Source organism: Gigantopelta aegis, chromosome 10 (assembly GCF_016097555.1).
Source record: "Gigantopelta aegis isolate Gae_Host chromosome 10, Gae_host_genome, whole genome shotgun sequence".
NCBI lineage: Eukaryota > Metazoa > Mollusca > Gastropoda > Neomphalida > Peltospiridae > Gigantopelta > Gigantopelta aegis.
The window spans coordinates 45490749-45518728 of NC_054708.1; the positions used below are offsets into that span (position 1 = coordinate 45490749).

General features: G+C 34.3%; 1 protein-coding gene across 2 annotated transcripts; it reads right to left on the bottom strand.

The window, feature by feature from the left end:
* Positions 1-1095: 1095 nt before the first annotated feature.
* LOC121384797 (E3 ubiquitin-protein ligase KCMF1-like) lies at positions 1096-26018 on the bottom strand. 2 transcript variants are annotated; one of them, XM_041515378.1, is made up of 8 exons: positions 25844-26018; positions 16003-16170; positions 15352-15491; positions 14591-14692; positions 13027-13186; positions 11537-11636; positions 5261-5386; positions 1096-4555 (listed from the first exon to the last, which is right to left on the bottom strand). In XM_041515378.1, exons 1-8 carry the CDS (start codon positions 25857-25859, stop codon positions 3958-3960), a joined length of 1410 nt encoding a protein of 469 aa, XP_041371312.1. In that variant the 5' UTR covers positions 25860-26018; the 3' UTR covers positions 1096-3957. The 2 variants fall into 2 exon arrangements, with proteins under 2 accessions (XP_041371312.1, XP_041371311.1); XM_041515377.1 differs by having other exon boundaries at positions 11531-11636.
* Between the last annotated feature and the right edge of the window lie 1962 nt (positions 26019-27980).

The window sequence follows — 27980 nt, forward strand, 5'->3', positions numbered from 1 at the left end:
CAGTCATCAGATGCAACGATTAGCAGACCCATGTGAGCCAGTAGTTATGCGTTTGTATCACGTTTGGGGCAGTGGATGCCCTGAAACGTCAGAGGGTTATGTTTGTGCGGCCAGTTGTTAATCTATTGTGTACGCTCACAAATAACTGAAGCAGACATGACTTTATTCTTGCAGTTCAATGTAAATGTATATTCAGTCATAACCTATATTTTATGGATTGAGACATTGTTGACAACTGGGAAGGCAGGTGGGACATAAAACACCATATTTACCAATTACTCACCATTGGTAATTCAGTATTAAGACCCAACTTTAACAAGTCCCGTTGATGGTTGCAATTGCAGAATTTCACTGAATATACAAACTGAAGACAATGATTTTGTTCATAATCATTGTTTTATGCAATTAAAAGTGGTCCATTTTTCACGTGTTGCATTTTGTGCCTTGTGTTTATTGATCTGGTTAGAATTTTATCTAAGGTCAAAACCTGGATTTGTTTAATAAAAACAAATTAAAGTTTGCTTCTTGTTTTTTCTCTCTACCAATGACTGTACATTGGTTTCATTCATCTTGTTTTGTGGCATTAACGTTTTTTCTTATCGATGCTTTGATCTGGGAGGAAATGTTTTATTTAACAATACACTCAACACATTTTATTTATTATTATATGGTGTTGGACATTTGGTCAAGGACCACACATATTCAGTGAGGAAACCCGCTGTTGCCACTTCATGAACTACTATTTTCGCTTAGCAGCAAAGGATCTTTTTATATGCACCATCCCACAGACAGGATAACATATACCACGATATTTGATGTACCAGTCGTGGTGCACCGACTGGAGTGAGAAATAGCCCAGTGACTGGGATCGATCCCAAACAGACCATGCATCAAGTGAGCACTTTACCACTGGGCTATGTCTTGTCCCCTTGCTTTGATCTCACCAGGTACATGGGTTTGGCAGTGAACTCGCACAGGCAACGTGACTAATATACCATTCCACTGTATTCATTTATCATCAAGTGCAGAAACCATGTTTGCCAGGTTCATAATATAGTTGATAACTAGAACATGAAAAAAATAACAATAATTTTGTTGTTTTATATATACATATTTCAGATTTTTTATTTCATCTTGAACATGGTACAAACACGCATCTTTCATTCTGCTTTGAACAGACCTCTGTGAAGTGTCCAGTGGGTACAATTACATATAAGGTCATCAGCAAACATTAACATTTCTGTAAATAGCTTGCAATAGTTTTATCATTTGAAACATTAGACTCAATAATGTAGAAAACAAAATTTTGGCTTGTATGATGTTGCCCAACTATTTTGTTATGCGTCAACATTTTCCAAAAAAGAAACCCCGCCATTTTGCTACATATACAAATCTGTGTAAATGGAATCTGTAACAAACTGAATGATAAATAGTGGTAAATTAAACTTGTATTTATTATAATCTTCGGAGTTAGTGTTGTGTACTTTCACTAACAAATTACTTGCCACTGTTGTATAATTTATGACTATTTCTTAATATTGACAGAAAGATAAGCATCTGAATCCACCTTTGAAGTGACCTTGAATCGTGTCTAAATGACCACTCATCCTACCCACCTTACAAGCATATCTCACTGGGCTGTTAGATTTAATTTCATATTCAACAACAATTATCTCGGTGTTATGTGCAGTTTGCCACTCTAGATGTTTAAAACAAGTCAATTTATATCGAGTTGGGTCTGAAAGATAACAAGGGCTCCAAAGTACATATAATACAATAAACGTGATGTGAATATATGTAATCATTTGCCTTTTTACCTATTTATCTGGGTTAATAATATAAAGTAGTTTGTGGCTGATACTAATAACAAGCTTTTTTCTGTAATGAACAAGAAAGTAATAAAATGAAAGTTCTACAAAACCAAAATAAATCTCCGACGATGCTCTGTCCATTCAAGTCCCTTTTACCATTTAGGTTACCCAATCATAATTTTTATCTTCATGAAAACCGAAATAGTAATTTTTAACTGCTGTGATGAATGTTGTTCATCTTTTTGCATTGGTTTGCAAAACTACGACGTTAACTCAAGTCTTTCGAATAACCATGGCTCTCCTAAGTATAAACTGGTTCCAGTCTTTACCAGATAGAACTGAAGTTTTAGCCCGATTGGTTTCTATACCTATCTAGCTGCCATCATGAACTCAAAACCTATTGTTAATCAAAGACTAAGAATGACTGCAGTTTATTTATATGAAACCAATTTAACACATTTTTAAACCAAAAATTATGGTGGTAAACGACAAACCTTTTTAGTGTAGCACTTAACAAAATTATCATGGAAATTATGCAAAGATGACAATGTCAGTGTCTGCCGATCATGTTCCATGTGTTCAGGTTATAGGTTCAGTACACAGAACATGTATCAGACACTAACCATGAACAGGCTGGGCACCAGGCCTGACATTTAAGGGAGCTATCACTTCTGCTAACCATCACTCCCTTGAGATTAGTTCAAGGAGAGTAATTATTATCTACCCTTAGCATGTGAATAATAATTTTTAAAAAGTACTATCGATGCTCAAAATGGCAATTAATCTCCCCCCATAAGTTCATTTGCGTCAAGGTCTAGGCACGTGACATGACAATATACCAACAGTCATATTACACATTAAGACAGAAAAGCAACTACAGTGATATAGTTAATGAAAAAAGAAAAAGAACACCCCCAAAAATGTCCACTAAAAAACTGGCTGGTAAATGTCGTTACAAAGAGAGTCATCTTAAAATTTTACCTCATGGGTTTACAAAACTATATTAACCCAGACCAACATAAGGCAAATATGATTATGTATGACTTCTCCAAACAAGTTATTATAATAAATTGCACCCATATTAACAAAAATGCCATTTTGAAGGTACAAAATATTTCTCCATTTGTTAGTTATATTGTCGAGCATTTGCCATGTGCATGTACATATTTTCTTGCAAGAAGAAAGCCAGCTTTTAGGGGGCAATATAGGTATATATTAAGAATAAGTCTCTACTTTGATCTTGCAAATTCAATTTGGTACATGCAGTTAACAATTTTGCTGTTGGAAAGAGTCATAAGAATTCAGACATAATAAACACAAGCACTTTTGAGTTCAATCCCTACTACCGATCAATGTCAATGTATACCGCTATCCTGACCTTATATAATAAGACAAGGTTGTAATTGTCACATCCGACAAATTAAGGGAAAATAAAATGCAGAAAGAATATGTTAATGGGTCACTTATTGTTACAATGGATTAGCATAACGATTATCACTGGCTCCATGCGTATGAGTTCCGAAACCATATCAGTGTTACAAGCACTAGAGCTCCCGTCGTATTTATATTTTCTTGACCGCTGTAAACCTAATAAACAGACCTTACCCACCAATACACTAGTTGATGAAGTATACAACAGCAACACTTTTTTTCCGAAGGTCATACACATTACTCATGCTACCTCCTAATAAAAATAAAAATTCATACAGTATAATTATAAACTGAAACACACACGTTATACAGATATTGAGATGTGACAAAAAGCCCCAGTGTTGCTCGGTGAAATCCATAAAATCCAGAAACACTTGAAACAGCTAACTGAAGAAAAGTGTATATATGTATCACAGGTCTCATTGTATAATTACAAGGTCCACAGATTTCACATAGTTCAACACAGGTTCTGTACTAAAGGCATCATAACAAATATGGCAATATTTCATTACAGCCAAGTCTTCTGAATATGCCAATTAAAATTCTCTATCTGTCATAAAGTGCAAAGTAGCAAGCAAGGTTGCTTATTTAAAGCAATAAATAACCATATTAATCAGACACCTCCAGTGTGTGTAATAATAAAAAAAAACGGGGAAAAAAAAAAAAAAAAAATCACATTCTGTATGAAGCACTGCCCATGGTAGAAATGCCAGTGTTAATGGGGTGGAGGCTCTGTATCCGATGTTCGGGGTGCAGGCATGTGCTTGAGCAGGTTCCGTTTGGCTGCTGCTGGGTTCATCCTCGGATCTCTATCACGGTCACGAGTGTGACCCGACGCATTTCTTGACGGAACCTGCAGTACACTACTGGCGGCAGCAATGCTATTATTAGAGGAAACAGGAATACTGCTCACGGGAACTGCATTGAAAACCTGCCTGGTATTCATGGCCTGGGGCACAGGGGTACTCTGCTTGGGTGCCTGACCGCCTGTGGGCAACGCCCGTGGGCTCGACGCGGGTGACACGTTGGCTCTTTCAGCAGTCTTTGGTACTGCTGATGAAGACGGCATCACGGGTTTGCTTTGTGTGTTTTCTAGCATCTTTCTATCGACGCTAGGTTTAGAGTCTCCCGTTTCTTTGTCGGTACTAGGTGACTTCAACGCCTCGAGAAGGGAGGACGGGTCCTCTGCGTCAGCCTGCAGCTGTAGTTGATCCGTCAGTGATGACAGCAGCAGTTCCTGTACAAAGATGCTCCTCTCCTTCGGATTCACGTCTATGCTGTGCTGTTCCGTCTCAGATGCCTCATCACTGCACCTAGAGAAACAGTAAATTAGTCGGACATTAAGGCTTTTCGTCCACTGGCCTACGTTTTTAAACAACTAAAGTAAACAGTACCAAACAGCGGCTCATTTTAATTTTTTCTCTCTAACCCACTGCATCTTAGGCAAGTTCTTTACCACTGATCTATCGACATTCTTGATTATATAGTGGATGTGTTTAGCTTTATTCACCTGACAACATGCTAGATACACATATATCACAAGTTTGACAACCAAGCATACTATTTTAATTAGATGTATATCGTGCTACTGTCGATAGCAATAGAGGAACTATTATCATTTAGAAACTACTATTGGAAGTCTTATAATAGCAGGTGCCCTAAAGCATCTTGGAAATTTCATGACCAGGCTCAGCCAGACAACAAGTCATGTGTCTTAATTTCAAATAAATTCTATATGAAACACAAAATACGTAATGGATGAGAGAAACCCGTCATCATATAGCTACTCTTATCAATGTCTGTATCAAGGGATCGTTTACATTCCCTTCAAGAAAGCACATACAACAGCTTTTCATTTCAATCAAGGAGATCTGGTTAAATAAATCCTCTTTTATAAAAATAAAAAAAATCACCGCGTCTGCCATTTTTAAACCTTGTTCATGGGTAATAGTTACTATTCCTGACAACTCAGGAAGGTTTAATTTGCTATAAAGTTACTAATACCGAAAGCAACTCACTTGACTAACAAAAACATGGAGTTGTTTTTACTGTTAGCTGAATCTGTGTTAGCATTTTGGTTATTTGCTGTCACAGCAGTCTTGGCAGATTCTGCTTGTCGTCGGGGTAGTCTTTCTAATTGTTGTCTGAAAGAAAAATAGAAATTGAAATGTACATTGTCTTACAAAATACATCTCAAACTTTACAATATATATATATCAATGGAAACATTTGGCAAATATTATTATATTGGTAAATATTATTGTTATTAAATGGGTGTTTTCATACTGGGCTCTCGATGAAAAATTCAATCTTGGGGTCAGTTAATTTTTAAATGTCAATTATAGAAGAAAAAAAAGAAGAGTGTCATGGGCTTCAGTTTACAACTTTTTAAGAGTCATTTATATTCGTTTTCTAGCCAATAATGTACATTATTATGAATTTGTATCTTAATTGAAATATGAAATAAAATCTTATTAAAATACCCATTTTGTTTGTATTTAAGCAATTAAGCAGCACCAAACTGAAAGGAATTGATAAAAGGAAATATTTTGGATTGATAATAAAGTTAATTTTATTTCATTCAGATACTGTGATACAGGTTAGTGTTTAACAAAACCTTTTATGCACAAATAACATTATCACTGCAAAATTCAAGCACTTTTTCAGAAGAACTTTAATAAAGGTACAGTAATTTTATTTGAATGTGTCAGCACAACTCTGTTCCTTGCACAGTGTGCAACAAAGTTGTGAATTCTCGGAGTCATCGAGAGACCTGTACTTTGTTATAGGTTAGAGGGTCATCACAACTATCCGAGTGCCTATAGCCAGACCAATGCTGAAATATGCTTTTGTCATTTTTATTAATCAACTTCTACTCAAATGATATATTCATATTTGTTATCATTATGAATTAGGTTTAGGGCATTTGAAGTAATATTTTAAACAAAGCTAGACTTAAAGTAATTTTCCGACCAAATATAAAATTGCATAAAGTATGTGTCTATGTGTAAAACACTAGTTTACATTATGTTAGCGCTATAATGTATGTGTGGTTTATTACGATGTATAATATAAGAGCCAAAATAAGCAAGTAGCAAATGACTCAAAATTAATTTTTATAAATCTTTATTTATGTCCACCTGAATATGCTATATATACTCTTCAAAAACGTAGGGAACTCTAATAAGAATTTACAATTGCCAAAATTGTAAGGTATATTAGCTGTGGGGAATGGTTATATGATAATAGTGAAGTAATCGGGCAAACATTACAACTGGTAGGTTCCGTATTACAGTAGGTTTTATGACCACCAAAGATCTTGAAGGATGACTGAAATTTGAAAGTTGAAATTTTTTTAATCAGTAAATCTCAAATTCAAACAATAAAAATGAATAAAAACAAAACAATAACAACTGTATGATCAACAGAATGAAAAACATTGACAGATATAATGTTCCAAAGTGATTAATGAACCTTCCTGGAAATTGTCAAAATTGAGAATGACACCCCATGCACGTGTACTGGGCAATTGCGTGATGCACGTGCAAACTATGGAATATGTTTCGGTGTGTTGATGAACAGACCTAAACATTCTTTACTAGGATGTCTGTGGTCAAAAAATATGTTCGGTGTAATAGTTGATATTAACATTAATATTTCAGGTTCCCCTACTTTTTTCGAAGAGTATAGATTGGATGACTTTTTGAGTGAAATATTTGCATTTTTGGACAATTTGTAACTAAACTATGATGTGGTCATCTGCTGATACTAGGTGCAGTGACATGCATCTAAAGTAGATCATACTACAAAGATTTTCTTGTGTCAAAACATCATCACAAATCTATTGGAGGAAAGCCACGGAGAAAATAATGGGAAATTATGGCACAGAACTGAAGGGAAATAAATTTTGTGTCCACAACAAAATGTTTACTTTGGACTGAGAACTGGTTGCATTAATGGCACTAATAATAATAGTAACATATAATCATTACATTTTGTAAAAGCACTAATGTGAAATTTACTTTCTAACAATTACAAATTTATAGTTTAAATGTGTTGAAAATAAATAAATAATAAAGACATTTTTCTGTAAAATGATTTAGCAGTAGCAAGCAACCGTAAGTTTTTCCAAGAAAACACACAATGAAGCAATGCAATCTTTCTGAGGTGACCCAACAGAAAAATATTACAAATTAAAAACTATCATGCCTAGAGTTCATACAGGATTTTGTTGCAACGTATTGCTGCTAAGTGTTCGGGCGTAAGTAAGATCAAGGCGAGCTGAATATCACTCTCCTGAAATGGTGTTAGCCGAGCAATCACATGAAGTTTAATATAAAATGCATTTAAAATGTTATTGCAATCAACTTGCCACTCTCCTAAAACTCTCCAGGCGAGTATGGAGGGGAGTATGAATGATTATTCGTCTTTTCTGGCAAGACTGCAGTTAGTTAATTCATAACTGTTTAGTTAATTATGGTAAGTCAAAGGCTTTTCCCCCCACATTTCTTGCATTTAATATTTTTTATTTTTGCACAAGACAAACACAAATGCACTTGATAAACTCATCTTTTTCTTATCAAAAGTTCCAGGGCTAGTTCCGAGTAAGCAAACCATTTCGCCAAATTGTCTATTAAACTTGAAAAAATGCACAAATCTACAGGGTTCTTTTTTTAAATGTCAATTATTACATGAAATTATTTCGCCGAATGAAAATAAAATTCGCCAACTGCTTTCAAAATTCGCAATTGGCGAACCTGGCGAGTGCCAATGTCAAGCAAAATATTCATTAACTGCTTTACAACTAGATGCATGCCTAAAACAAAACATAAAATAACCAGGTGCATGCCTCAATTACAATAATAAAACATTACCATGTTTTTGTAATTTTAAACAAACAAAAAATAAGATGAAATCTGTCCTTACTATTTTTCCTCACCATCCCCCCCCCCCCCCCCCCCCCCCAATCATCATGAAGTAACAATCAAGTTTGTGCAGATGGAAAGCCATTACAATTGCTTTTATATAAAATTAGGAAAATTACTCAAATAATGATTTAAGACTTAACTATGTTAGCTGAACTAAAAATAGTGTAACATTTCAGTCAAAATGAATATTATTTGGACCTTAAATACAATAAGAATGATATAAAACATTAGTTATCAGAAAAAGAATTACACACCAAAAAAACCTACAAATAATAGTGCAACAATTCATGCACATCTCCATATCATTAACAAAATTCATGCAAACTTAACAACAGTGTAAAACAAACAAAAAAACATATTTAGAAAACCTCTGGAAATGCAACAAATAGGCAATTACTAAGATTAAAAAATAGCCAAATTAAATTACACATACCATCCAGTAAGAAAAAATTATACCAAATTAAATTACACATTGTCATATCATCTCAACCCTGTATCTGATAAACTCATAATACAGGAAACAGAGGATGGTTGTTAGAGATATCTGTATCTGATAAACTGGAAACACAGGAAACACTTTGTTCAGTATCGTGTTGCGATTCACTAAACAAGTTTCAGAGATCGCTACACATCAAACAGTAGTTGCTAATCAATTTTCAATTGACTAATCAAGATTTTGAAAACAAAATGTTCCCTGTAATAGAAGGTGGCCGTTGCAGATGGTTAATCTTTATAATACTCTGATTTAAACCGATAACAGAGGATGGTTGTTAGAGATAACTGGATCTCATAAACTGGTAATAGAAGGTGACCGTTGCAGATGGTTAATCTTTATAATACTCTGATTTAAACCGGTAACAGAGGATGGTTGTTAGAGATAACTGGATCTCATAAACTGTAATAGAAGGTGGCCGTTGCAGATGGTTAATCTTTATAATACTCTGATTTAAACCGATAACAGAGGATGGTTGTTAGAGATAACTGGATCTCATAAACTGGTAATAGAAGGTGGCCGTTGCAGATGGTTAATCTTTATAATACTCTGATTTAAACCGGTAACAGAGGATGGTTGTTAGAGATAACTGTATCTCATAAACTGTAATAGAAGGTGGCCGTTGCAGATGGTTAATCTTTATAATACTCTGATTTAAACCGATAACAGAGGATGGTTGTTAGAGATAACTGTATCTCATAAACTGGAAATAGAAGGTGGCCGTTGCAGATGGTTAATCTTTATAATACTCTGATTTAAACCGATAACAGAGGATGGTTGTTAGAGATAACTGTATCTCATAAACTGTAATAGAAGGTGGCCGTTACAGATGGTTAATCTTTATAATACTCTGATTTAAACCGATAACAGAGGATGGTTGTTAGAGATATCTGTATCTCATAAACTGTAATAGAAGGTGGCCGTTACAGATGGTTAATCTTTATAATACTCTGATTTAAACCGATAACAGAGGATGGTTGTTAGAGATATCTGTATCTCATAAACTGTAATAGAAGGTGGCCGTTACAGATGGTTAATCTTTATAATACTCTGATTTAAACCGATAACAGAGGATGGTTGTTAGAGATATCTGTATCTCATAAACTGTAATAGAAGGTGGCCGTTACAGATGGTTAATCTTTATAATACTCTGATTTAAACCGATAACAGAGGATGGTTGTTAGAGATAACTGTATCTCATAAACTGTAATAGAAGGTGGCCGTTACAGATGGTTAATCTTTATAATACTCTGATTTAAACCGATAACAGAGGATGGTTGTTAGAGATATCTGTATCTCATAAACTGTAATAGAAGGTGGCCGTTACAGATGGTTAATCTTTATAATACTCTGATTTAAACCGATAACAGAGGATGGTTGTTAGAGATAACTGTATCTCATAAACTGGAAATAGAAGGTGGCTGATTTTGACTGTTAACAGAGGATGGCTATTTGACTGGAAATAGAAGGTGGCTGTTACAGATGGTTAATCTTTATAATACTCTGATTTAAACCGATAACAGAGGATGGTTGTTAGAGATAACTGTATCTCATAAACTGGAAATAGAAGGTGGCTGATTTTGACTGGTAACAGAGGATGGCTATTTGACTGGAAATAGAAGGTGGCTGTTACAGATGGTTAATCTTTATAATACTCTGATTTAAACCGATAACAGAGGATGGTTGTTAGAGATAACTGTATCTCATAAACTGGAAATAGAAGGTGGCCGTTGCAGATGGTTAATCTTTATAATACTCTGATTTAAACCGATAACAGAGGATGGTGGTTGTTAGAGATAACTGTATCTCATAAACTGGAAAGAAGGTAGAAGATAACAGAGGATGGTTGTTAGAGATATCTGATTTAAACTGTAATAGACTGGTAACATTTAAACCGAGAGGATGGTTAGAGATTCTGTATCTCATAAACTGTAATAGAAGGTGGCTGTTACAGATGGTTAATCTTTATAATACTCTGATTTAAACCGATAACAGAGGATGGTTGTTAGAGATAACTGTATCTAAACTGTAATAGAAGGTGGCCGTTACAGATGGTTAATCTTTATAATACTCTGATTTAAACCGATAACAGAGGATGGTTGTTAGAGATATCTGTATCTCATAAACTGTAATAGAAGGTGGCCGTTCAGATGGTTAATCTTTATAATACTGGAAATAGAAGGTGGCTGTTAGAGATGACTGGTCATAAACTGGAAATAGAGGTGGCTATTTGACTGGAACAGAGGATAGAAATAGAAGGTGGCTGTTACTGATTAAACAGAGGATGGTTAGAGATCTGTATCTCATAAACTGGAAATAGAAGGTGGCTCTGATTTAAACCGATAACAGAGGATGGTTGTTAGAGATAACTGTATCTCATAAACTGGAAATAGAAGGTGGCTGATTTTGACTGGTAACAGAGGATGGCTATTTGACTGGAAATAGAAGGTGGCTGTTACAGATGGTTACTCTCCATAAAACTGATTTAAACTGATAACTGAGGATAGCTGTTAGAGATATCTGTATCTCAAAACTGGTAATAGAAGGTGGCTGTTACAGATGGTTACTCTCTATAAAACTCTTGATTTAGACTGGTAACTGAGGATAGCTGTTAGAGATATCTGTATCTCAAAACTGGTAATAGAAGGTGGCTGCTACAGATGGTTACTCTCCATAAAACTCTGATTTAAACTGGTAACAGAGGATGGCTGTTAGAGAGATCTGCATCTGATAGATTAGTAACAGAAGGTGGCTGTATGCAATTTAGACTTGTTCAGTAGTTAAACAGTACTAAGAAAGGTGGTTTTCAGTGTCTGCCAGTGTGACAGGGAGAGACAAGACTAAGTGAAAGTATGAGATGATCATACATTGACCTTGTAGACTGCAGCTGCATCTCCAACTGCTGTAGCTGTGACGACACGCTCTGTGCAGCTGCGGCTCGGCTTCTCACACTCGACAGCTGGGACAGGAGTTCTACAAAAAAACAGATACACAAATTGTAACATTTGTTTTGTGCAACACCACCACTAGCTCATCAAGGAACATTTTGTTTCCTAAATCTTGATTAGTGATATTTCTAGTCAATTGAAAATTGATTAGCAGTCTACTGTTTAATGTTTTAAACTTGTGCAGTGATCTCTGAAACTTCTGTTGCAAATCACGAAACAATACTAAACAAAATATTCCCTGCACATATTAATCAATCATAGGCTGTCATACATCTGATAAAAAATCTGTTTTGTTTAACAACACCACTAGAGCACATTGATTTTTTTAATCACGGCCAATTAGATGTCAAATATTTTGGTCATTTTGACATTATAGTCTTAAAGAGACAACACCAACATTTTCCCATTAATAGCAAGGAATCTTTTATATACATCAGACAGGATAGCACATACCATGGCCTTTGTGACATACCAGTCATGGTGCACTGGCTGGAACGAGCATACATTTAATAATTTTAATAATATATGTAGTCTTTGGAGGAAACATATCCCCCCCCCCCCCCCCCCCATAAGCAGCAAGGGATCATTTATACATACTTTCCCAGAGGTATTGGATGGGATGAGGGAAAACCTAATGGGTTAACTAAGGGGATGAATGAATGAATGAATGAATGAATGAATGAATGAATGAATGTTTAACGACACCCCAGCACAAAAATACACATCGGCTATTGGGTGTCACAAATGGTAAGTATATGAAAATATTATTTATATATATTTATGTAAAACCAGTGGGATCAATAAACCAAGCCAGGTGCCCCATGCAAGCACTCTACCAGTGAGAAAAATCCACCCCCCACCCCCCAACTCATGATATGAAAAGAAATTATTGATACGTTTCCTGGTTATATAGCAAGACATAAATATTATCAGTCCCTCCATTCTTTTGATAAAATAATTACACAGCAACTGATGCCCGGAATTATGGAATAACAAAATGTTTTGACTTTTGAAAGTTGAAATATAGCAAGAGAAAGCAACAGTTAACATTCCAGTAGTTTGTTTACTCGGATGCTAATATTAGCTTTTTAACATAAGGTAATTGTGACAGTCAGACCAAGATGAGACAGGGGCCTAGCTTGGGATTCTCAGGAGGTATGCAGACTTTTTTGGCGATGGAATAAAACTCATACACATACATGCATTTACATCATATATTTTTAAAATAAAAAAATATTCGTAATCTCAGGTGGTAAGCACGTGCGTACCTGCATATATGGAAGCTATGCCCCTGTAAGAAACATGCCATTGGCAGATTAAAAAAACAAACATGTTTTAATCAATTAGCAGCACATGACCTTTTGAATGAACTTTTGCAGGCATGTATTATTAGCATTTTAGTTGGTTTTTTTTACCTGCAATAGGATCCATGGTTTCTCTGCCACTAGGTGACAGGCCAGTCAGCGTAGTTCCTGTGGATGCAAAATGCATGTTGGCTCTCCGTGTGCGGGATCCACTGACACCACGACCAGAATGAGGTATACGCCGCACATGTCTCATACCTGATGGTTCGTCGTACACAGTGTTAAGGATATATTTAATTCAGAAGAAGAAAACGGAAAAAATTATAAAAAAAATTAATTAAATTTTAGAAATTAAAATTTAATTTCTAATTTCCTTTTAAAATCTAAAACATTTAAAATCAGTGTACTGGGATTTCTGAAAAAATAATTGCCAACACATCTTTTCAAATGTGATAGTGTTCGATTGAAAGTTGACAATTAACCTTTTTTTGTTGAAAATGGTTTGTCTATACATGTATCTCTGTAGGAGTATCCTGCCATATAAGAAAAAAAGATTGGTCTTAGTTTTGAATTATTTCTAAACACCAAAGGTAAGTCTAGATGTTTCCAACCTATCAACAAAGATGTTGAAGGAAAAAGTTTGTTTTGTTTAATGACACCACTAGAGCACATTGATTAATTAATCATCGGCTATTGGATGTCAAACATTTGGTAATTCTGACTCGTAGTCATCAGAGAAAACCCGCTACATTTTTCCTAAGCAGCAATGGATTTTTTATATGCACTTTCCAACAGACCAGAAAGCACATACCACAGCATTTGACCAGTTGTGGTGCACTGGTTGAAAAAATAAAAAATCAGTTGGAATGGATCCTCGAAGGTGGTTCGATCCTGTGATGCAAGCATCTCAAGCGCATACTCAACCGATTGAGCTAAATCCCACCTCATGTTGAGGGAATACATGACATCAACTACACTGGCATTGACTTAAATGATAATTTGTACCCTATGGAAAGAGGTAAAGAAAGAAAGAAATGTTTTATTTAATGACACATTCAACACATTTTATTTATGGTTATATCGCGTCAGACATATGGTTAAGGACCACACAGATTTTGAGAGGAAACCCGCTGTCGCCACTACATGGGCTACTCTTCCGATTAGCAGCAAGGGATCTTCTATTTGCACTTCCCACAGGCAGGATAGCACAAACCATGGCCTTTGTTGAACCAGTTATGGATCACTGGTCGGTGCAAGTGGTTTACACCTACTCATTGAGCCTTGCGGAGCACTCACTCAGGGTTTGGAGTCGGTATCTGGATTAAAAATCCCATGCCTCGACTGGGATCCGAACCCAGTACCTACCAGCCTGTAGACCGATGGCCTACCACGTCACCACCGAGGCCGGTATATGGAAAGAGGTTAACCTGATCACTAAGAGTGATCACTTTCTAAAACATGAAATACCTGAATTAGTGTTTGACAAATCTTTGAAAAAGTCACTAGCCCTCACATAAACTTTGACTACTACCCTATGTATTATAAGACAGGTGAATATTTCCACTAGCCCAGACCACAAATTCACTAGCTTGTACCGAGTGCAATTTGTCAAATTGTTATTCAATAACAAGCAACGAAACAGAACACTGAATAAAGCTGTGTCTAGAAAGGATATGAAATCTCTAGGAGTACGATGCTCGAGTGTCAGATGTGATGCGAAGTCATCAGTAACAAGGTTTGGGTCACCTCCAGGCAGAGAGGCACACACTGGACACACCTGGAATTAAAAAAAGAAACATTATTTACCGTCATTCTGTTAACACCACAGCCACATTTTGTTTCTCCAACAGTCATTTACCATCATTATCTGCAACACAACAGCCATATTTTGTTTCTCCAACAGTCATTTACCATCATTATCTGCAACACAACAGCCATATTTTGTTTCTCCAACAGTCATTTACCATCATTATCTGCAACACAACAGCCACATTTTGTTTCTCTATAGATACGTTATTTACCATTATTCCCTGCTAAACCACAGCCATATTTGTTTATCTAACAGTCATTTTCCATCATTCTCTGTAAAACAACAGCCACATTTTGTTTCTCAAGTTATTTACAATCATTCCCTGCAAAACCACAGCCATATTGCCTCCTGTCCACCCACCCATCCCAATGTAATCAATATTCCGGAAGAGCCTACATTACACATCAGTTCATTTTTTTAATTTCCAAATATATTATCTTACAAAAAGATTGTTAATAACACCAACAAATGAATAATAAAAGGACTACTACTAACAAATAGATACAAGAATGGTCAAAGCGGACAATAAAATAAAATAAAACACGCAAAAATTCCATAAGCTGCAAAAATATCCATCAAATGTATGTACTAATAAAATTGTTTTTGATGTGGATGATCAAACTCACCACTTCTACAGACGTTTCTGCATGTTCAGCAGTCACATGATCATGCAATGTTGTTTCTGTGTATCCCATTTTACTACAAAATGGACACGTGAAAGACTGGGTTTGCTCCGGGGTCAATACTTCTACCCCATAGTAAATATCTGGAAAAAAAAACATTAAACTTAGTAAGGCGATTCAATAATCTTTTCTACAAGACATCTGATAAATTTATGCAGTATTCCCACATCAAGCAAATCCTTGCTGTCACCAAAATGCCAAATAAAAAATCAATTTGAATTTGCCATTGAACCAGCATAAACACTTGTCTTCTAAAATATACCAATTTCAAGTAAAAATCAATAATTAGAATGTGTCTATAAAATGGATTCATGAATATGTCCTGCAACAGATCTTGATTAGAACAAAAATTAGGAAATTATTAAATGCTTCATTAGCAGATTATGGGAAGTCATTTAAGATATCATATTGTTCACCAATATTTAATAGTTTTTGTAATGCTATTTAAAAAAAAAAAATTACTTCACATAAGAGTTAAAAATTACTCTCTTGACCTAATCTCAGGGGACTGATAGAGAGTGATAGTGATACACTGTAGCATCTCTTAAATGGCATAGTCTGCCGAAATCCCAATAGAAATGAGAATGTGTGTACCGAAATCTGTTCTTGTCAGAATACACTGTACTGGATGATCGGGCGTATGTCTCGTAGTTGTGGCTCCTGCCTCATAACACGTCGAACACAGGTCATAATCATAGCAGATCAGACATTTGTATCTCCGTCCACGAAAATTTCCTTTTAAGCATGAATCGCAACTAACACCTGGAAAACAGAAATTAATTAAAATATATATATTGTACACAATTTTCCCAAGACAATAACTGAGATATTGGCACTCAAGTTCCAACTTCCAGTAACAAAAGTGACAAATTATAACTTTTATGTTGTTCTTGTTCCAGAATGAGCATTCCCAAAGTGTTTCGTTTTAAATTTTAGTTGTATACAGGTAGTGTGGTATTTCAAAATTCCATATTTGTATGGTGGATCCAATTAACATAAATCATTAAACACCATCAACAAATAATCATTTGATTACACCACATGGCTTTAATTGCATCTAATTACAGCACACCTCATGTTACAGAATTTTTTTTATATACCAAAAACACAAAACGAAAATACAAACATCTAAAATTTGTCCAGATAGTCAAATATTTATTATAATCAACATATGTGGTAGACTCAAAATTAACCGAGTATATATATTTTTAAAGATGCCCCAGCACAAAACATACATCAACAATTTGGTGTCAAACCAAAGCAAGTACATGACTATGATTATTGATCTTGGACGAGTGTCGGCCTGTTGTCTTGCTGCTAAAAGGCAAGGTTTCTGTGAGTTTGGGTAAATGGCACAATACGAAGACATACATGTAGGTCTCAAGTTGACATTGCTAAAAGTTAGATAGTGATGTTTCAAATAATCAATATTAATCCAACACTTATTTGGTTGGGCTCCACTGATAATAAAAATTATAAAAATCCATAATCGATTGCCACAGAAAATGTTAACTGTCACAGTTACTGTTCTTCCAGTTTAGATGATGGAACCAATATAAATATGTTCGGGTTGCTGTTTGTTTTCATGTGTATATCTAAAGAAAAAATATATTAAATGGTTATTCAAGGTAAAATTATTGATTTGTTAGAGTCCTTCCCAGTGAACACAAAAGGTACATAATCCTTAAAATTCAAATCCGTATGTTCAGATAAAGGCTGTTTGGACTAACCCAGGGCTCTCGATGACTCCAATACGCTGTGAAATCACAAATTTCAGTTTATTAAGTTTTAAATGACATATGTTTTATGTGCACAATTTGTTCCAACACTAAGTAACCTAAAGGTATCGCAGTATCATACTGTATGTGAATGAAATAAAATTAACATTAATCAAACTATTACCCATCCACCCCATTTTATTCATTCCTTTCAGTTGATTCCTGCTTAATCACTTACTTGTAAACAAAATGGATATTTTAATAAGATTTTATTTCATGTTTGTTAAATTAACTGTTTTTATATCCTTATTTTGTTAATTCTCCAAGTAAGCGTATCTTGCGATGTGATTACTCTTTTACCTCTCGTGTTTCACTTGAAACTGTTTTTATCCTGCTTTTAAATGCTGAACTCCTGTTTATATATGTTTAGTTTTCTCCTGACAATATCAACATTTAGTTGACGAAACGTTGAGATTTTAAACTTATGGTTTTAAACAGACTTTACTTTTATTAAAATTAAGTTAAAAATTCATAATAATATATATTATTGGCAAAAAAACAATACAAGTGACCCTTAAAAAGAAGCAAATTAAAGCCCAGCTTAATATAGATGTATTATATGTTGTGTGTCTGTATCTTGCAAAACTTCTAACATAAGCAATCTGAGTGCTGTAGCCAGTGTAGAATATACAAACGTATGCAGAAATGAAAGGAATAGTATTTATTAGTAAATGAACTGTATCCAACCACTACTCATTTATTTAATAACTGGATATAATACCCCTGCTTCTGACACCTATAACCCTGTAGATCAATAGACTACAAAAATATAGGGGTGGGTACATGTTTGTACTTGTAGATGTTGGGGTTGGGTTTTTGGGGGGTTTTTTTACATTTTTATTAAATTTACCTTTTAAATTTGTATAATCAGGGTGCGAAATAAATTATAAAAATTGTATAGCATTTTTTGCTATGCAAAATGAGTTTTGCATAACAAAACACAAATTTTGTATAGCATTTTTCAGAAATTTTGTTCTACATCCGACAGTGATTTGATGAGTTAAAAATGCACCAATTTGCTATATCTTTAACTAGTATATGTATAATTGTTTAAACATCAAACATAACTTTTGTGCACGTGAATATGGCGAATAAAGGTCCAGAATAAAAAACATATTGCATGTTTATGCTTTAAAAATAATAATAATGCAAGTAATTTTTGAAGTTCCTAATGAGGAACTGAGTTGATTACTTATAGCTCGGTGGAGATGGGAGGCTGGGATACATATAAATTATGTTGGTAATCAACCTATATAATGAACTTATTTTCTATTAATTTTATTTTATTTTATATCTGCGGAATTTAAGATTGATTCCTAAAACAGGATTTAGTAAGATGTATGAAGTGGTACAAGAAGGAAATGATATTAATATGGCACTGAATAATATTTAAGATACACCAGGGAATAAATGTTAATTAATAACCTCTTTATGTCTTAAATGATATTTATTATTCCCCCACAAAAACAATAAAAAAAATTACAAATCAATAACAAAAAAAAGAGAAAAGATTTACATGTAATATTTCAACAATATTAAATTTGTCCACTGTATATTCGCAAACTCTTGGACGTTTGCAATTTTAAGACTAGTAAATGTGCCATGTCTATGATACTGATCGCTAGATCGGCATTCTCCCACCCCCCCCCAACATTCAAGTAATGTCGTAGGATTGGATACAATGGAAGCCACGGATAAGTTAAACTGAATGACCACTTCGGGAACAAGTCAAATTAGATTGCAAATGTTTACTGGAAAAACAGCCGGCTGAATATAAGCAAGACAGATTGTTCCCGGGCGCATTTCCTCTAAAACACATCACTGGATTTCCACTTTCACTTTCTGGGCCAAGTTCAGCCAGACTGTGCAAAAAAATGTTGCCGCTTCATGAGCTACTCTTTTCGATTAACAGCAAGGGATCTTTTATATGCACCATCCCACTGAAAGGGTAGTACATGCCACGGCCTTTGATATACCAGTCGTGATGGTTGGAACAAGAAGTAGCCCAATGGGCCCACCGACAGGGATCGATCCTAGACTGATCGTGCACTGAGCAAGCGCTTTACCACTGGACTAAGTCCCACCGCTCTCCTGGATAGAAACGTTAACGTTGAGGGCTGCTGGCAACTGCATAAATATTCCTGTCTGTGTCTGCAACTACATTCACACAAATTAACACGTAATGCACTATTTCCCTCCCTTTGGGGTATTGCATTAATTTAATTAACTTATGTTGCATTTAACACTACTAAGGCGTAGTAAAAAAAATGGTTTGGTTCCGGTTACCCGACCGTCCCTAGATTTTTGGTGCCGACCCTAAACTTTTTTTCACCTTTTCCCCATCCCCTTTTTTTTTCCACCTGTTTTATTTAATAATCCATTAATATCAATCCTAATTTTCGTCGACTCTAAAAACAACAACTGCAGAGAGATGCCACGAGATCTGTCAGTCAAAGAACACGTTACCAGAAGACCCGGAACACTTCCGAAGAGTTCCAAATGAAAAGCTTCCGAGAGCCATTCGGAACTCCTCGTACATTTCCACGAAATATAAGCGTAGCGGAATGAGACGAGGTGTTCCGATTCCTTGAATGTCGTTTCATTTGAAATTGATTTAAATACATGTGTAATATTATTTGATTTGAATGAGCACATTTTTTACATTCTACTCTGTAAATAGAAGATGCCATTGACACCACATGCTCTCGGACGTGTTCTCGTACTCATTCGGAACTACTCGAAACTTGTGAATCAAATCTTCAAAATGTTACACTAGTTTACTGTTAAAAAGCAGAATGATACAAATTTCCAGTCTATTTTGGTAGGGGAATTCCCTAAAACGTAATCGAACTTCTAGAAATACCGAGTTACGATTCAATGTTAAACATAAAGAGTAAACATGAAAATAGCCGATTATGCTGAAACGATTACTTAAATTAAATATTTAGACATCAACTCTATCAATATTTTGCATTTGTTTGACAAATAACCCCTGTAGTTATTAAATATGATGATATCCATGGCATTTGAAATGAACTGGTAGTACCCAAAACCTTAAGAAATGACAACTCTTTTCACATTTAATAGCGTCTGCAGTGCTGTAGTGGGTGTAACCATGTTGTGGATCAGACCTTTAAAAGCAAAAATACAAACCTATTTTACCTCTTTGTCAACAGTGCAAAGATACTGTGCAGTGTCCTTATGGACGACCAAAAGGGAAACTGTTTTCCTGAAAATAGTTGTTTGCTTTTGATATCTCTGCTATGAGGATAGTTAGTATGGAGATCTTTTTGTTAACTTATTTTGTTAATTTTTATTGACATCTTCGTTCTGTTCATGATGTACATTTTGTTACTGCAATGCTGGCAATTAAATAGGCCGGGAAGATCAGTGTTGTTGCTGTAGTTGTGAGGGGGTGTACCCATGTTGTGGATCAGACCTTTGATATTAAAACTTTTTTCCAATGAACAAATTATAGTGTTATTTTAGTGTTATCGTAGTTTATAACCTTACCGTGTAGTATTAGACTTAGGTGGTGTTTACATTAATACTGATTGTGGTTGGACTAGGTTTCGACATGGGTTTTTTTTTATAGAAAATAATTAATGATTCTCATCAGAGTATGTATTGTCAGTTGCACTGTAACACAAAGAAAGAGCTTTTAATATATTAATCTGCTATACTATTCAGGAAATATTAGCTCGAAAATGGGTGGAAAAAAAAAAGAAAAAAGTTTTCCCTAACTACCTACCCTATTTGTTTTTGGCATGTAACAGGAACCAAACAATTTTTTTTACTTGGCCTAATGAAATAATGCTAAGGTAATAACTAACCTAACCCGAGATCAAATATTTATCAAATTTGTTAGGGGGAGAATAGGGAAGTCTAGCCCCATCCAGTTACTGTTGTGTGAACACAATTTGCTAATTCAGGGTTGACAATTAGCAATCACCCGGTCGACAATGGCGACCTTTAATGTCTACGGGCGACTAAGAATTGTACAAAGGTAGTCCGTTGAGCGACCATTGATTTTAGGGTCTGGCGAGTACTAGTTAAAAAAGGAAAAACACTGATACTGAATTGAATACAACAAAACACACAGCAGAAGACATAAAATATGTTCTATGTATTTTGAAAGCGCCAACATAATTAATAAAGATAAAATTAATATAATACATTAATTTACTAAGTTTTAAACCCACAAAAGGTAAAAGTGCAGTGTAAATTAAAACAAAAATTCTTTACAAATTACCATCAAACTGTATAGGTTAATTTTTTTTTTCTGATACATGTTTTAAGGCAATTGATGGAACGTCCAAAGTAATTTGAATGACAACCGTAATACTGTATCTCTGCACAAAGCAGTCGCATGGGCACTTGTCAAAATAGTGAATGATTCCATGGATCTCTTATCTAGTGCCTCATAACGGCTCGTTTATAGGAGAAGCCACGGTGACGTCACATGTTTTGATCACGTGGTACCGCGTGAGCGCTGGTAGGCAAGAAACCAGTTGACAATACTGGCATTAGTAGTAATGAACAATCGAATGTTTTTCCGTCAATTAAATCAGTGTAGACTAGTTTTGATGAATGGTATTTTGTCATGGTAATTTCATACGTTGTTGTTAGATGCACAAGTCACTGTAGTAAGGATTATGAAATTAGTTTCATCAAATACAGTGGAAGCGAAACGTTGAACAGTTAAAGCTGACAATCAACTTTGCCCATCCAACAACGGAGATCGTCATTTTATACAAGGTTTGTTGTATGTTATTCATTCGTAATACTAATACACGTCAGTATTTATTGAAATGAAAATTGAAAAGATAATAAAATAAAAAATAATAATAATAAAAGCCCCCACCAAACTGACATGGAAACAAAGATACCCTGTGAACAGTAGGCCTACCCAGTCAATCGACAAACAACGTTTTATGTAACTTTTTGTTTGTATTGACAGATCCATTATAGTGAGTAAAACAAAAATCTGAATATATTTTATATTGTATTATGCCATAAAATATGTAGGTGGCTGGAGTATTTATATTTTAAATTAAATAACAGGGAGCTGTGTGTGTGTGTGTGTGTGTGCGCGTGTGTGTGTGTGCAATCAAGCATATATATTGTTTCATATGAAAATGGTTCTGAAATATTTCCATTTATTAATTATATTATATGTTAATTATAATGTTTTACTTTTTTTTATTGAAGAAGTGATCCACAGGTGTATTTGTAATGTGTAAGTTGATTTTTTAATAATAAAATAAAAGGTATAAACATTTCAGGGTGGGATATCAGATGTATTAAATCATTTGTTTGGGATTAAAAATAAATAAATACTAATAATAAAACTGGATATTGATCCACAAGTTGGTGATAGCCACCATATTTTATTAAAAACATAAATTATGTTACATGCATTTATTATATAAGTTATCTGAATTTGTTTGCAGCAAATAAAGAAAGAAATGGGGAGCTGATTGTATTTATAAGTATTATTGTCATCAGTGACAGATGTCAATATGTCTTCACAAATACATTTATGTGTATTCAAATATTTCAATAATATTCAATATACACAATATAAAACTTTCATACTTATATATCATAGAAATTTACCAGTTCTTATTTTTTTCTAGGTATCAGTGATCCCTGTTTATGGACAAAAAGAGAACCGGCAACTCTTGGATGAAAAATGGGCCTTTCACGATGAATTAAGGGCATTTAAGTTTAGGGTGAATTAAGGGATGCTAAGGAGAACACTGGTATCAGATTCAGTGATTCTTTTCTACAGTATCTCATGTTTCTGTGCATAAGAAGGATACCAGAACCTTTTTCACTGACTTTCCAAACTACCATGTGCAATATTATTGGGGCTATTCAGTATGTGATGATGACATTGATAATTAACACTTGGATTTAATCTTTTTTTACCAGGATCTCTATTTTCTAATAAAAACAGACTTTACAAAATCAATAAAATTATATCGAGAAACAATAGACAACACATATTTATTATTTTCTTTTTCTATTATCATTATAAACCAATGATCAAATGATATTTGCATTGTGTTAATGTGTGTCTTACATTAAAACATTGTATTGTTACCATTTACAGTAATTTGTTGTTTTAACTGGTTTATTAATCAGGTTGAAAGTGATAGCCTTTGAAACTGTGCCTCTTGTCAAAGGTAACTGACACTGTTTTAGATTTGAAAGGAAGGAATCTTTTATTTAACAATGCTCTCAAGTCATTTTAATTACGGATATATAGAGTCGGACATGTTTAGGGATCACACAGAATATTAGGGAGGAAACCTGCTGCTGTCACACAATGGATTACTCTTTCCGATTAACAATAAGGGATCTTTTATATGCATCAGCCCACAGACAGGATAATAAATAGTGTAGCCTTTGTTACACCAGTTGTAGAGCACTGGCTGGAATGAGAAATAGCCCTATAGGACCACCAACAGGCATCAATCCTAGATCGACTGCGTATTAAACTATGTCCTGGCCTGCATGGGATTAGCCGATTAAAATATTAATGGCAATTTTTATGTATATATATATAAAAAAATAATGCTACAAAATGTTCTGAAGATGGAACCACAAAGGTGAGGGACCAAGTAAATTTGAGATGTATCCGGTTTAAAAGGCTAAGTTCTGTACTAATATTTAAAAAGGGACGCTGTAGCTAGAGAGCAATGTATGTGTGGTCATGGAACATGTATGGAAACTAAATTTAGGTTCCTCCATTTTAATACAATGTGTTAATATGTATCCGATATCAGCAAGTTTAAGGAATAAAAAAGGACTTGATAAAATTAATAGTTTTAAAGTTTTTGTAAAGTTTTCTAATAAGATACTTGCTTAAATTTATTGTTGATGAAAAGCCTTACAAATGAACCAGTAGACAAGTCTGATGTGTTATATATATATAACTACTGTCTATATATTGTCTACTGGTTGTTCATTTGTAACAAATGTTCATATATATATATATATATATATATATATATATATATATATATATATATATGTGTATATGTGTGTGTGTGTGTGTGTGTGTGTATGTGTGTCTATATGTACATGTATATCTATATGTATATGTATATGTATATATGTATATATATATATATATATATATATATATATATATATATATATATATATATGGGTTATTTAAAATTGTTTAAAGAAATAATTTCCTTTAACAAAGTGTAGGCCAATTATTTCTTTTAAACAGTTTTAAATAAAAAATATAGGCCTACTCGTTTTATTTTATTATTTTTATTTGTGTGTGCACGCGCTCGTTTGTAATGCTTTACTTGAAATATGGACCAGACGCTTTAAAAATACATGGACTAAAAATATTTATTCAGGTGAAAAGAAAAAGAAAAAAAAGGAAGTTTGCTATAGTTTTGAACTCGGTCAATCGTCAAATTTTATGGGTGGAAAGAGTACATGTATCTCCTTCATACAGGAGCTATGTAGAATAGCGTTCCCGTGCTACAAGCGGTAATTTAAGCACGTGTTGGCCATTCTTTGCTATTCACGCTACGCTAGTTCGCTTTGTTACTAATGGCCATTATGATAGACTTCTGCCTACCAGATGCGCGCGCATGCTGATACGTGACGTCACTTCCCTAAACACATGGCTTCTCCTATAGGACAGCCACTACCGAGGAATCATTTGCTAGGGATTTCACCCACTTTTGCATCGCCACAAAGTGGACTGCCACTAAACCATGTGCAGTTCTACCTTTAGTCTCTTTGTACTGCATTATAGTTAATCCTGTATTAAAAATGAGATTTAATATGTGTAATTTATAAAGAAACATGTATATTTATACTAACATGCTTTTATATGAATTTTAACTTTATTCATTATGAAGTTAAATGCCAATTCATCGGTTTTCTTTAAGACTATATACGGTGAGCACATGGTTATTATTCAACAAAAAACACTCTAGGTTTGATTCCAATGTGATAATTGGAGGGCTAGTTGAATATGAGATGGGCCAGTAAGATTTTTTTTCAACTGGCCCTGCTGGCGACCATGGTTTTCATGTTAATTTTCAACCCTGCTAATTTTACCTTTAATTCCTAGATTCAACATCGGGTGGGTTTTTTTTTTTAATATTCATATGAAAACAACCCACAAACACCAGCATATTCATATCAATTCTATCATCTAATCTGTATGAACAATTATTAGTTTACATTTTTTGTGACTGAATTATTTATAGATTTTTATTATCAATCATCACATTAATATTGCCCAAGCAATCAATTTTCAATTATAATCAATCACTAGTTAATACACCTTAAAGCCTAAAAAAACCAATCACATATATAAATAAAAAAACATTACAACATAAACCTGATGTATCTGGCATTTCTCAATAACCTGCAAGTTATCATCAGCCTGTGACTGAATGTGATGTCTACAAAATATGGTTTTCACTTCCGGGAGAAGTCTACTCTATTTAAAGTCAACATCTATAGTTTTTAATACACACACTCAAATATATTAAAAAGCTTAATGAATGTACTGGCATGCAAATAATACACATACATCGGAACCAGCAATCCAATAAATACGCTCGACTAACAAATGTTAGCCATTTTGTGGTAAATGACACCATACCAACCTTCATGACGGGACATTGTAGCCAAAGCAATCTAGTATTAGGGAGAAACGCGACCTACAACAAATAAAATACAGCTTTACAGTTCAATATCACAAACTGTCTATTAACAACAAGGTGCGCTAAAAGATTTCTAAAGACTTTTCATTTCTGCATTCTAATGTACATTCAGCTTCAGGAGGCCATGATGACGTCACATCAAATCTCATTCACTGCGGTTACTTGCGAGATCAATTAATTGTAAATAAAAATGTTATGAATATTACTAACTTATTATTTAACATCCATGTATTGTACAAACCATTTCGAAAATAATAAGGGTTACCAATTTATACATTCATTAACTTCACTCTCGTATTGATTACCTGTAAATGCTGCAAACGATCAAATATTCAGATTTCAAAACTACTTTCCTTGTGGTACACGTTTTTTTTGTTTTTTTTTAGCAATAGTTAAGAGAATAACTAGGACTTTCGTACTATATAATTTAGCATTTTTTATTTTAAAATTTCCCATAATATCACTTTACTATCTCCATAACTAAAACTGAATACGGAATAGGGCATACGATTAAAGTCGGGGAATATTAAAAAAAAAAAAAGGAAATCTCGAAATGTTGGGAGCAAAATTCATTCCTGAAGAAATAAAGAAGTGAATTTTATCACAGAACAAAAAGATTATGGGCTTTTTTTTTTTTTTTAAGTTTATTGTTTTAGTATGCCTACAGTAGACTTAAATGGTGAGTAGGTCCATTGCTATCAGAAGAAGTTTGCTCGCTGAGCGCTGACCTAATTAAATTCAATGGTTAAGTAACGTTTTGACATTGGCTTTTTCACCGTCAACACCATTTTAATTTTAATAAAACGGCGATCGCGAGCCAGTTCGCTCAGAATATGGAACTTTAACCATTTTTCTACCCGAAAATAGTTTTGTTATATTTTTCTGATTGATTTTTCCACCGTCATTTTTCATGTTTTTAAATCGTTTAAATTTCATTCCTAATTGAAAAGCTTAAGGATTCCCTGCTAAAATCGGAGACTCGAAGGGATTCCACGTGTCAACCATTTTGACAGGTGGCGGTTTTATCCCAGTTCGCTAGCCAATTAATGCCTGAGATACTTGTCGAGCTATTAGTGTAAATATTTTGTTGATTGGTGCAGATTATAATCCGTCATTTTTTTAATTGAAAACGAACTTTCTTACTCAGCGCATGCGCACTCCATATGTCTGCTGTTGCGAACTTAGTGAAAACGTCAAAGTTTGTAAACAAATGTATCAATTTCTCGATTTTATGGGTTCTTATGACTTTGGGATTGATTGTAGATTATGCTAAATGTGTAATATTTGAAATTTTTGTCTTATAAACGACACGAAGGTGTTTTTGTGTGTCTTTTGTCCAGTAAACATCTAACATGCGTGGTACCATTGCTGCTGCTGCAAGGTGTGGATGAGTTGTGTGTTCTGTGCATTTCGTGGGCCTATACCATAAACAGCTTAGCTGTCTGAGTAGGGGTTTTTTCCTTTATTATTTTAGTTTGGATCGACGTAGGTAGTTTTGGAAATAACAAAAACCTTTCCCCCCCCCCCCCCTATGAATTTAAATAAACATTTCACAAAAATTAAAAAAATAGCGAAACAAAAACATTTTTAGACAATTTTCGATTTTTGAGCAATTTTCCACGCACATTTTCATATAGGCAAAAAAGGAAAAACGTTTTGGAAATTTTAAAAAAGAACTATTGTTTTTTTAAATTTAAATTAAATTATTTCAAAAATTAAAAAAATAGGAGCGAAAAAAAGATTTTTTAGAAGTAAAGTTATTGCTGAAAACGTAGGTGCCGATTGCCGTGACGCGAACTATAGTGAAGTGTGAGCAAGAGTCAGGTGAACTATAATTATTTCAGCTTGCATGTCAGTCTGAAAGAAAGAACAAACTAATTGTAAACTGAAATAAACAAAATAAAACATTATGTACAGATTAAAATGCCCTTGTTACACAAACACTCAACTCCGAGTGTCAACGTGCAGCAGTATTGTACTGTACAGCACAGGTATAAAAAATTGTATGAATACTACACCCCTTCTCTGTAATGATCTAGTTCGGCTCGGTCAGATAACTAGTCTATATTTAGACGGATGC